This window comes from Arvicola amphibius, chromosome 1 (assembly GCF_903992535.2).
Source record: "Arvicola amphibius chromosome 1, mArvAmp1.2, whole genome shotgun sequence".
Lineage (NCBI taxonomy): Eukaryota > Metazoa > Chordata > Mammalia > Rodentia > Cricetidae > Arvicola > Arvicola amphibius.
Genome location: NC_052047.1, coordinates 26495850 through 26508822, shown reverse-complemented (window position 1 = coordinate 26508822; position 12973 = coordinate 26495850). Strand labels below are relative to the sequence as shown.

The 12973-nt window shown below is 44.1% G+C and overlaps 1 protein-coding gene across 1 annotated transcript in view; it reads right to left on the bottom strand.

Moving 5' to 3' along the window:
* Window positions 1-12973, bottom strand: part of LOC119814219 (amidophosphoribosyltransferase) — a 32210-nt gene that overhangs the window by 8621 nt on the left and 10616 nt on the right. Inside the window, exons 2-6 of the mRNA XM_038329708.1 lie at window positions 8366-8432; window positions 7337-7543; window positions 2620-2732; window positions 2371-2516; window positions 866-938 (exon numbers count right to left, since the gene is read on the bottom strand). Of these exons, the coding sequence (XP_038185636.1) occupies window positions 866-938; window positions 2371-2516; window positions 2620-2732; window positions 7337-7543; window positions 8366-8432 (606 nt within the window). The remainder of the gene's footprint in view (window positions 1-865; window positions 939-2370; window positions 2517-2619; window positions 2733-7336; window positions 7544-8365; window positions 8433-12973) is intronic.

Below are 12973 nucleotides of genomic sequence, written 5' to 3'. Positions count from 1 at the left end.
AGCCCAAGGAAGGCAGAGAATTGCCACCAACTCCAGGGTGGCCTGAGTTAGTGAGAGACATGGAAGCAAACATAAACAAATGCATGCTTAAAAAAAAAAAATCAAATCTAGTTGGAGACTTGTGGCATTTTGAAAGACAGTATTTTCAGAACCTTAGAGTGGCACTGGGACATTAAAGTCAGGACAACTGCTACGGACACTATTCACAGGTGCTGTCTTACAGCACAGACACTGGTCATGGAGATAATACCATCACCTCCCTTCAAAAACGGTAATTCCCAAACTCATTTCATTTTCTCTTTTTCTTTCGGTGTAAGGGAAGGTGTTTCGAGACAGGGTTCCCTGTAGAGCCTTGGCTGTCCTGGAACTTGCTCAAACAAGGCTTTGCTTGAACTCAAAGATATCAGCAAGCCTCTGCCTCCCCAGCGCCAGGTTTAAAGGCATGTGCCACCACCACCTGGCCATACATTTCTTCACTTCTTTAACTTTTTCTGGATACATATTTGCCTAAGCTGGTACTGAACTCCAGAGTTCAAGGTTCAAATGATTTTCCATGTTCAAAACCACGACTAGCCTGTTCTGGACGTATAAGGTGTGCATCGCTATGTCTGAATAAACCAGTTCTGTTCTTTCCCTTTCCCCCTTCCCCGGTCCAGCCTGGTTTCCTGTGTTTTTTGTTTATTTGTTTGGGAGTGGGATGAGAGACAGGGTGGCCATATGTAGAACTCAGGCTCTTCTTACACTTATAATCAACGTGCCTCAGGCTTTTGGAAGCCAAGACTACAACCATGTATTATCAAATTTGGCAGAAAAATGTCCTCATGATGTAAAAACAATATGAAATAAGAAAGAGTATACAACTTACCTTGCGCCAATAGAGAGAAAGTTGCCCGACTCGGAAGACACCACCCATCCTGCACTCTCTGAAGATTTCTTCTCTATAAAGCACGAGACAATCAACTCAGTCACTGGGTACAGGAACGTCTTTGTTTTCTGTTTGCTTTCTGTATGGTGCCCAGGGATAGAAGCCCAAACAGAGTCTTGCACATCCCAGGCAAACACTGTATTAATCAGTTACATCCCCAGTCCCCACAAGGAAATTTTTTAAAGAGGTTTGCAGGCCAATGAGACGGCTCACCGATCAAGGGTGATTTTTTTCACATCTCACAACTGGAGATCAATCCCTCGGAATCACGGGGGAGAGGAGAAAGGAATCCCAAGCTTGAGCATGAGGTCCTCTGATCCCACCCCCATGCCACTGTCATTTGTGGGGACTCAAACACAAAACTGTAAAATAACTTCATGAGAAGAGATAAACATCAAATATATAAAAGGTATTATTAGCATCACAATAAAAGTAGCTGGTTCCAGTATAAGATAATAAATAATCCAAGATTACTTCTAGCATTATGATATGCTTCGAATAACATAGATGGTACGTCACAAAGAAAAATCACTGCAGAAATAAAAAGGTTAGTTAGGCAAAAATATGAACTGGCAATTCAGAAAAAATAGGAATAGAGTATTAAATGCACTGAGGAGTCAGACACTGCCTGGGAAATTCACTTTAAAACTTAACAAGGAGCGAGCCAGCGAGGTGGCTCTGTGAGGGAAGTGTTTCTATGCGAACACGAGGGGCTTAATTTGGATCCCAGTGACTCCTTAAAGCTGAGCATGCCAGTAGTCACAGGAAACCCCACCTCTGGGAGAGACCCAGAGAACTCACTGCCAGCCACCCTCGCTGAAAACGGTGAGCTCAGGTTTCAGTGAGATCCTGTCTCAAAAAGTAAAGCAGAAAGCAAGGGAAGACGATAATGGAAGTTGAGCTCTGGCCTCTCTTAACACAGGCACAGGCAAGCACTCCTGCATTCATTTATACGTGTGTATGCCTCCACCCCATGCACACATCTTTAAAAAACATCAATAGCTAGGGCTGAAAAGCTTGCTGTGAAATCATGAGGACCAGAGTTCCCATCCCAGCACCCACATAATAAGCCTGGCATCCTGCACATCCCTGTAACTCCAGCTAAGGCAGGCTGCAAGCAACCTCCAAGTGCAGAGAGAGAGAGGGACCCTGCTTCACAGGAACAGGTCGAGACTGATAGAGGACGACACCAGATCTCGACTTCCAGTAATAGCAGAGGCGCACACACCTACATATAATGTATGTACACACTCACATAAACTTAAAACATAAAGGAAGTAAAGATACTGTGTTTTCTTTCCTTGCTTGCTTCCTTTCCATAAGCTTCAGGTAACCACAGATTTTGGGAGCTCATAAAAGAAAAAGGGAGAAAGGAGAAATCTTGCCAATAGAAACAATGATTTTGAAAAGATTATTAATATCGAATTCCTACTGAAGCCTATTACCTTTGCTATTCATATCAGAAGCTGGAATAAGACGACCAATGCAGAGAGGACGATTTCCATATGGATCACGCACTGCATAAATGACATCCCTGTGCATTATGAGCAGAGAGTATGCAGTGGGCGCTTCCTTCATTAAGTTCTTAATTCTGGAATCACAAGTAACTGAATGAATCACTCTGGCTGTTATCACACTGTACAAGTTAAGCTCTCATAGCCAGAGCTTCAAGTGTCAGTTAGTTATACAGTTACCTTGCTACCCAGTCTGGGGTATCGTCTCGTTCCTGGGGAGGAGTATAAGCGAGTAACTGGGTAATCATTTCACTATCTGAGGACGTGGAAAGCCCAATGCCATGGCGCAGAAGCTATGGGAGAGAAAAGGCACATAGTTAGACCACTACTGTCTAACATCACACAGTAATAGAAACGAGGAATCCTACAGATACGAAGTGACACCCCTACACCCCACTTACTTCCAGTGCATATTTGTGACAGGGGACAACTGCTGAGAGCAATGGGAAGTCTCCAAAGCCAGGCAGAAAGGACACAAAGCAAAACTGAGTGTGCGTGTAAGTACAACAGCAAAGGGCTTGAACTGCAGGCCGCCTTTTCTACCCTCCATAACCCCGATGAAGAGGGCACGCTCCCTCCTGGAGAGCAGCAAACTGCAGCAGTGACTCTCAAACTGAGTGCGCTGCTGTCATATGCACACTTACACTTCTGAGCACGGGCACAGACAGGGATCAACATTTCAAAGGACGAAGTGGAGGCGATAGCTGATAAACACCTGGTGAGAGCACTTTATCATCGTGAAGTTCTGCACAGGACTAACCCGGAAGCTGTTCCACAAACAATTAGGTAATTAGGTGTACACTAAACAGCATTTCAGTAGACAGCTAAATGTGTAAAGTTAGGTCTAATACCTGGCTAAGGGGCAAGGTCTGGAAAAAGTGAGGTGTTTATTCTTTAGAATTGAATTCTTGGTGATGACTATTTCTAAGCAGTCAACTTTGGTTATTTACTTCATATTGAGAGTTTTGGAATTGCCTAAATTTTTAACAATACTCATTTTCATTTTTTTCAATCTGTGGATAGAAATTTATGTTATAGTCACTACAAATGCAACTGCTCACCAAGAGGGCACAGCAGAGCAGCGGCAGGAGCTACCTAACACTACAATAGAAAACAGACAGGCCATGCATGGGTAATAACGAAGTCTGGCTCTAGGTATTTGAAACCACCAATTCACTATCATTCAATTTCTGTAACTACTTACCATATGTGAAACATCAGCTCAAAAAATTCTAAACAAAATGTGCATGTATGTGTGTATATGCATGTATGTGAACAGCATACGTGCTAATACTAACCACCACCTGGTCCTGAAGTTACCAAAGGAAGGTTACTAGATCTAATGAACTGGAGGAAGCAGAGAGCAATAACTGAATGAAACAAATAGATCAAAAGGGGCTACCAGGAATATAAAGGTGTCACGTAGTCAGCAATGACCATGTACACACAGAAACTGGACACCATTAAAAGACAAAGGTCCCCAACAAGTGCCGTGGACAGGCTGCCTGAGCAAGAACTCTGCCCCGACCACGGGAATCTAGTTTCCTGTGGTCATTTCCAATTTATGCTTGTCTCAAATTTATCTTTTTCAAGTTTGTACTCATTTTCCTCACATGGCTTCTTAAGTTTCAAAAATATAGAGAGTATTTCCTCATTCAAAACATCAGAATGCTCCAAAGGCTCCTCCAAAGGGCAAACAGGTCACGAGTCCCCAGCCCCCACTGAGCTGCCTGCCGCCCGGTACACTAGGAACAGGAACTTCACTGTAACCACTTCCATTATCTATTTCTATAGATAAAGGAAAAAACTGTCAGGACTGGACACTCATCCGTGCTTGACAGCTCTCAGTCACTTCCTGGGCTGGCCAGTGCAGCAGTTACCCGAGAGCCACCCTGTATCTGCCTGACTACAGCAGAAGCAGAAGCAGAGACACCGGATACAGAGCTGCTACTGTGATCTCCGAGGCCCTAGATCATGGCAGGGCTGGGAGGAACACTGCTGGGCCACCTGATATGCAGTGCCTGATGTTTCCTGGAAAAGGTGACAGCCACAGCTTCAGCTGTGACCATTTTCAGGGTAATCCTGAGAGTTGCCAAATAAATGGGTCAGGATAACTTCAGGGAGAACCAGGCCAACAGTGGACTCCACAGAGACTTATTTCAGACGGGGAGGGGGAAAGGGGTGCTCGCCAATTGCCAAAAACCATCAAAAGTTACTATGGCCCTGACAGCTTCAGAGAACCTTCATACAATCCAGCCTGCAGCCTGCACCTCGCAGCCATCCAGATATTCCAGACCCCCCTGCAGCTGTCCACAGCCCCCAGAGCAGGAACTTTCTACATCAGGTCAGCTAGTCCACAAATGTAAGCTAGGCTCCTCTCAGCCTCCGGGCGTCTGCCTGGGACACTTCATGCCCACTGCGCCTCGGCTGCAGCAAAGTCACCAATTTGATTAATTCTGCTGCTTATTTAGGGCCTTTCGTTGTGGGTCCAGTAGGCTGAGTGGGCTGTGTGAGGAACAGGTAGTCCCTTGGGGTTCCTCATCCCAGGGACACACAGCAACAGCTAGAAGAAGGCTAAAGAGTTCAAGGGGGTCGTCAGGACCACAGGCTACCAAAGACTTCAGAGATTTATAGAGACCTGTGGAAAGGGCTGGAGAGATGGCTCAGCGGTTGAGAGGACACAGATTTGACTCCCAGCATACACATGGCAGTTCAAAAATCACCTAGAACTCCAGCACCCAGGGATCTGATGCACTCTTCTGGTTTCCAGATATGCCATCATGTATGTGGGAGGACACATACGCTCAGAATCACACGCATATCCACAAAACAAAAAGGACAGAGGGAAGCACAGAGAAGGTGAGAGGCAGCAGAGCTGTGGAGAACCAGTTAGAACCAACTGCTGGAAGTTTTCCAAGACTGCCGGAAGTCACCAGCTCTGCCTACCCAACACCCTGAGCTCAGGGCTGTAACACTAGAAGCTGGGCCACTGGCACATAAAGCCCAGGGTGGTAACACTGACCCCGTGGGTTCAGAACTGTTGATACTTTGCATCTTCATGACTTCTCCGTGAACAGAGCAGAGCTCAGCTTAACAAACCAACCAACCAACAAAAAGCACACAGAATTATATTTAGCCAACATGTTAAATTTGTACCGTGACATATAAGCTTCAGGTTGACTTGGTTGCAGTACATAAGGTGTGAACACTACAGAATCTGAAAAACCCCCCACCTAAGCATTTCAGATAAAGATTTCTGAGTCTATAGTCCACTTTCTTTTTGCATTTTCCTGAGATTGTTCAGACAGCAGAAATGCCCGTAATCCTAGCACTTTGAAGATGGAGACAAGAGGAGTTTCAGGTTAGCTGGTCCTGGGCAACAGTACGACTCGGTCACGAGAAAAGAGTAAGAAATGAGGGATACCTCTAGACGCCTGCAAACCAACCTCCGCAAATGCTTCAGTCCCTTATAAACACTGATGTGGGCTCAGTGACTCGGTGCTTGCCTAGCTCACGTAACGTCTTGGATCCAACCCCAGAACGGCAAACAAACAAACAAAATCTACTTAAAATCCCCTTTCTACTCTTACAGTAACCATCACAATGTAAACTACTGCAGATTATTTAGGGATCAATGAAGAAGAACACTACACATGCCGGGCGGTGGTGGCGCACGCCTTTAATCCCAGCACTTGGGAGGCAGAGGCAGGCGGATCTCTGTGAGTTCGAGACCAGCCTGGTCTACAAGAGCTAGTTCCAGGACAGGCTCCAAAGCCACAGAGAAACCCTGTCTCGAAAAAACCAAAAAAAAAAAAAAGAACACTACACATGATCAGAATAGACAGTTTTTTTACTTTCTACTCCAAATATCTTTATCTACACTTGAGAGACACAGAGAGACAAAAAAGCCAAACACACATCACTTTCAGCCTAATCTTTCCTGGCAAAGATCCCCAAACTGCCCAGCCACTAAAGAAATTTGTATAATAATATAATAATAATATGTCTAGTGGTTAGATGTTCCTTGACAGCTTCAGGATACAGGGCAGCTACCATGGAAACCAATGACGTGACCAGAGGGCTACATTCAGTCTTAGACCAGACTTCTAGGGAGGAACAGTCCTTGAAGGTCAAGTTGAATGCCAAAGGCCAAGCTACAGGACTAAAAGACTGGGTCCATGGAGCTTCTGATTGGTGCCTGGAGAGTGGTATTCAGGGGCACCAAAGCCCCATGCCTCCTCCCACAAAAGCTGCAAACCCGCCTCTTTATCCTTTCTGCATCCTTCAGAATGTCTTCAAATAAATTAATATGCATAAATTAAGAATTTTTCTGAGTTCCACAAGTCACTCCCTTACCAAGTGGAACCAAGGAGGAGATGTGGGATCTCAGTTTACAGCCTATAGAACCTAAGTGCTCAGGGCCTAGACTTGGAGTGGGCATATGAACTGGGCTTTAACCTCATGAGAATGAGCTCTAACATATGGGACCAGAGGGGATTGAACGACAGGCACCAACAGGCTGGTTTAAGAAATTCCATGTTTGGTCATAGCAATATGCGGTGCTGAGTCTGGTCGCAGGGAACAATGCTTAGTTTTCCTTTCACACAAACTTTGAACAGAGGACAAAGCAATAAGCGGATCTTGACAGCAATTCCTCATGCCGCTGACAGCCCCATAAATCAATGGTCTAAAGCACAGCACTAAAGCGGCACTGCCTCCAGTCGCCTGGGGAGCACAAGACTCTGGAGTCAGAGCAAGCGTGCCGGGCAATTCTGATGCAATGGTTTCTTGAAAGGAGGTAACAAGTGGCAATAATTAGAAGACGCCCTAGATCTAGATGGTCGGTGTTTTCATTGACTATCATAACAGCCAAGGAGCCAGTAAAGAACCCACTCACCTTTTTCCTTAACCGAGCTGCATTTACCAGTTCACCGTTATGGGCCACAGCTATTTTCCCATGCAGAGTTTCAACAACGAATGGCTGGCAACTCTCCAGCTCACACTTTCCCGTCGTGGCGTACCTCGTATGACCAATTCCAAGATTTGAGACATATAATTTCTTCAAATTATCTTCAGTAAAAACGTCATTTACAAGACCCATTCCCTTGAGAAGTTAACGTAAAAGCGGATGTTAGGAAAAACCAGAAACTGGTATTGCTAATGACAAGACTAGGCATGGGCAATCCAAAACAGACAAGCGTTTCACATTCTTCTGTGTGCCACAAATCTAATGGATTCACTGTTTAAATTGGACTCCAGGTTTTCACATTAAATTCATTTACAACTTAGCAATTTAGTTTTCAGGACTGCCACAGCATCGAGACATTTCCATTTTATGACACTAACTAAGCTGGGCAATGGTGGCACACGCCTTTAATCCTAGCACTCAGGAGGCAGAGACAGGCAGAAGTTAGAGGTGAGCCTGGTCTAGAGCGAGTGCCAGGACAGACTCGACAGGTACAGAGAAACCCTGTCTGGGAAGAAAGGATTGAAACTGACGGACCCCATGGCTTGAGCGCTGGTCTAACGAGACATCACTGGGGGAGACACACACCCTCACTGGACAGATGTGAGGATACAAAGCTGGCAGTAGACTGACCCAAGAATCTTCTAGTTTGCTGATCTAAATGTCTTCTAGTAGACTGCTACAACTGCTTGTAGTTGCAAATTTATCCATATCTCCACACTTTATTTATTTACTGACTTGTTTACCTAGAAAACACGGTCTATTATGTAGCCCAGTCTGGCCTGAAACTTACTCACTATGCACAACAAACTAGTCTCAAACTCAGAAATCCACCTCCTTCCACCTCCCGAGTCCTGGCATTAAAGATGTGCGCTCCTGTGCCTAGCCCCACCCCAGATACTAATGACCAGCTGGCAACAGTTCCCGCTAATATCATGAGTTTTTAGGGCTCACACTTACCTTATGCACTTTGAATGTGGGCACTGAACTTCCATCACTGGTCACAATGCCAGCGCTCTCTTGACCCCTGTGAACCAAGGAACGGATCATCTGTCAAATCAGCAAGCTTCACGGGACTGCAGGTGCTCACCAGCAGGCATCAGCACACCTCCAGCTACGGGGACGGCAGGTGCTTTGTGGGCACACAGGAGCATACCACCAGTGTGCGGGGACTGCAGGTGCTTGTGAGCACACCTTCAGTGTGTAGGGACTTGAGATACTAATTAGCATACATAATTTAAGCTTTTGTCTTTTCCTTTTCACGCTTTGAAAACTTTCTCTACAAACTCCACCCCCATTTATGTAGTCCTGCCTCTTCTAGAACTTGCTATGTATATCAGGATGGCCTTAAACTCAGAGTAAATGCTGGATTAAAGGTGTGTACAGTCACATACATGAAACTATATTCTTTAAGTTAGCATGAGGTACAGAATTCAATGAAAATGTAATTCAATTTCTTTTTATCTTCTGTGTATGGATGTTTTGCCTGCATGTATGTATGTGCACCATGTGGGTGCCTGGTGCTCCTACAGAGGCCAGAAGAGGGTGGTGCCAGATCCCCTGGAAAGGAAGCTGCATACATTTGTGACCTGCCATGTGGATGTGGGAACAAACCCGGGTCCTTCCCATGCAATACATGTGTCCTCACCCAATAAGCTATCACTTCAGCACAAAATGTAATGCTTTTTAAATGTAGAGTTATTAATATTAACTATAAACCTTTAAAAAATCCCCAAAGTCACTGCCAACCATTTCCAAGTAATTAAAAAAACCACTTTAAATAAAGCCAAAAGTTTATAAGAAAAGAAATACTTCAAAAGTCGTTTGCATTTATTTCCTTTGCCCCAAAGGTAAATTTCCCCTAAAGCCCAAACCAGTAAGATTAGCAATCATTTAGGTCCAGAGTTCTTTAACCAACAAGCCAGCTTATTTGGCAGATGCTCAAGTTACTCCCTTGGGCAGCTTGAACCAGTTAAAACTACATCCTTTCAAGCTCTCAGGCACTGATTGACAACCAGGCCCCTAGTTTCCTAGGAAACAAAATGTTAGCTAGAAATAGTAAATCATTTCCAGGTCACTTTCAACATGGAGTGTGGAGTTGGAAAGCACTGGACTGAGGAGGAGACTAAAGCTTTCCTAAGTGTCTGGGGAGAAAGAAACATACGAAAACAACGTTTTGGATCCTGAGAAATAAAGGAGTATTTGTTTACATTGCCGAAGGCTGCAATCACTACAAGTAGACACAGACTGGCAGCAGTGTCGAGCAAAGTAGAAAAAGCTCATGTATGAATACAGGATAGTTAAGGATGCCCACAGCTCAGGAGACAGCGCTAGAACTATGAAGTTCTTCCATGATTTGGATGCGGTATGAACCTGCCACATAATGACAGAGGGGAAGGATGGCAAACCGAGGGGAAGGTTCCTGGCAACCCTGAGCTCAAGCACCATCCTAGAGACCACTGCAGATAAAAAGAAAACTGTCATTCTTTTTTCTTTCAGGTATGTTTAAATTAATACCAATCCCTCCCTGAAGCTACCTAGTTCATACTTACTATCCCACCCTCTGTGGAAAGTGACTTAATAATACTGTGTCTGAGGCTGGAGAAATGGTTCAATGGTTAAGAGCACTGACTCTTCTTGCAGAGGACCTGGGTACAATTCCCAGCACCTGTATGGCAGTTTATACCTGTCTGTATCCAAATCCATGGGATCTCTCATACGAAATCTTCACACCAACCCACATAAAATAAGTTATTAAAAACAGCAGATAAAGTCCATCCAAATGGAATTCAAGGTCATATTTGTCCATATGAGTCTTAGAAGATCAGAAGTGAGGGGAGAGGAGATTACAATAAAAAATAATAAAACTGTGCCTGTTTATGCATCTTGTCTGAGGTATGCAATTCATATATGTTCTTCTCTCTCTGGCGGATACAGGTATCTGTACATCGATAATGGAAGGTCCTATTAATTCAACTCTTACCCCAAAGGTAGCAAACAAGTGAAGGAAGCACTGGACTGAACGAGAAGTTTGGGCTCTCCAGGGCAACTGTCAGAAAAATACCATATAACAACAACTAGAGGGAGCAGTGAGAATAAAAACATATTATAAAAAATTGTGATCAGGCTTCTAAAAACCGGAATAGAGAAAAACTGAAAGCAGTGCAGAACAAAGTACAAAAATCCAAAATATGAATACAAGATTGTAAGATCAGCCCAAGGCCTATGTATGAGCAGGAATATGAAATTTTTCACTGAGTTGGGTGCAATTCTGGGAAGCAACAAAACACAAAAATTAGAAAAGCATGAATTCCAAGATGGAGAACAAACCACAACACGCACGTATATAGGAATGGAAGAGGACCAGACAGGTGGAGAGGGGAGGAAGAGTACATTTAACATATCATACTGTAGCGGAGTCAGATGAATAAACTGAACACAATCCAAGTTAAGTGGGTTTCATTAAATGTTAATTATTTAGGTGATTGGTTTTGGATATATGCTACACAGGGCATGTGGGGCATGTGTCACTGTGCACACGTGGAGGTCAGAACAGCTCTATGGAATGTGCTTCTCATTCCATCTTTACAAGAGCTCCTGGCAGTGAACTTAGGTGGCCAGGCTTGTATTCCTCTTACCCACTGAACCAGGAGGTGGCCCTGAAATGTTGCTTAATTAACTAGTTGCTGAACTGATAATGAAGTAGACCTAATGCATACTTTTCTCCTCTAAAATATAATTTTTTTACATACTTGGAAGGAAGAAAGAAATAAAGTAGGCTTTTTCAGAACAATTTCAGAATAGATAAAATTTTCAAAGGCCCAACACACAATCTCAGATCACAGAAATTAAGGTAAGCTGTCATATCAACTGCATAACACAGTAAATCTAAAAATGGCAGGGAAGAAATCATTAGGGGTGGGTAAGTCTTCGGTCAAACATCAGAAAGTCCTTTAAAAGTCAACGCAGCTACAAGTACAGAGATACAATGCACACACAGGTAACGTAAAATGAACCGAATGAGCTCTGGACCGGCGGTCAGGAAGCCAACTTCTAAGTCAGTCTCTCAGAAGATGGACTGAACCCCGAAGCAGCCAAGCACAGAAACTGTTGCCTAAAATGGGAGGCTCGGGCAAGGTGGTCCTCAAGACCTCACCGTGCACCTTCCTAAAGATTGTATTAGTGGCTTAAACGGTGCGACTCTGTGTGTATCTAAAGAAGACAGGAGCGAATAGCAGGCAAGACTGGAACTTTCAAGGAAGTAGAAGACAAAGTCTATTAGCTGTTTATGCAGCTATTCACATTAAAATTTAAATGTAAGGTGTCTACTGATAAAGCTACCCACAGGGAGTACAGTGATGTTACTGAAAGGAGTGGATGGAGACTAGGGGAGAAGACTGCGAAACTTACATATAGTCAATAGCTACTAATGACCTAGGGCAAAATGATGCTTAGGTGAGGAATCTAAACAGACAATCACACAGAGCATTAGTGGTTTTAAAGTGAAATTCTGAAAGGGAATAAAATCTCCTTATGCTCCTATAGTTGCTGATGGAGATGGCACCCAGGGTGACTCAGGAAGCCACAAGTCAGAAGACAGCAAAGCCCTGATGTAGGAAAAGTGATGCTCCGCCTTCAGGTGTAAGACAAAACATTATTATACGGTACAGTGACACGTAGACTAAATTGTGCCTCTCCCAGCTCCCAGGAAATTATGTATTGAAGCCCTAACTCCCAGGGTGATGGGATTCGTGGGAATGGCTTTGGAAATTGGGTTTAGATGAGGTCATGAGATGAGGCATTAGGAAGGTTGGGAAGCACTGAATTTTAGGTTACAATCAGTTCAGCACCTACACTCTTCAAAAGAAAAGATTTGTGATTTATTTATCTATTATAAATACAGTGTTCCTCCCGCATGGGTACCAGATCTCATTACAGATGGTTGTGAGCCAACATGTGGTTGCTAGCAATTGAACTCAGGACCTCTGGGAAAGCAGCCATCGACTTAAGTGTTGAGCCATCCATCTCTCCAGCCCCCAGCACCCACATTCTTAACCCTCCTCAAGCACAGCTGGTGGTGGGAATCTCAGCGAGGTTGCCATACTCAGAGAATAGGACCAGCAGAGGACCAGGAGCATAGCACACAAAAACCAATTTGATTCCACTTGGAGACCACAAATGAGCTGGTTCCATCCAGTAAGTCACTGCTTAAAAGCCCATGGCTAATGAAGCCAGGGAAACCAACTCCCAGTCTCCTGTTACGCTGAGTAAAATGGAATGGCTGGAATAATTATTATTTCTTTGAAGCTTAAAAAAAAAAAGATTTGTATTTCTTCCTGAGTTTGAAGTACAGACAAGAGGAAACAAAACTGACTTGATCCACCTGCAGTCTCAGCTGCCATTTATATGGCTGGAAACACAGTATCTTCTGTTTCTTAGGCATGGCTATTTGAAGGACAGTAATAGGTCAATTCTGATTTGGAGGAATGGAAATTAGGTACACTAAACTAGTACTGCACGAGCAGAATGGATCCTGCTGAACAGTTACTCAGATGTTCAGCCTAAAGA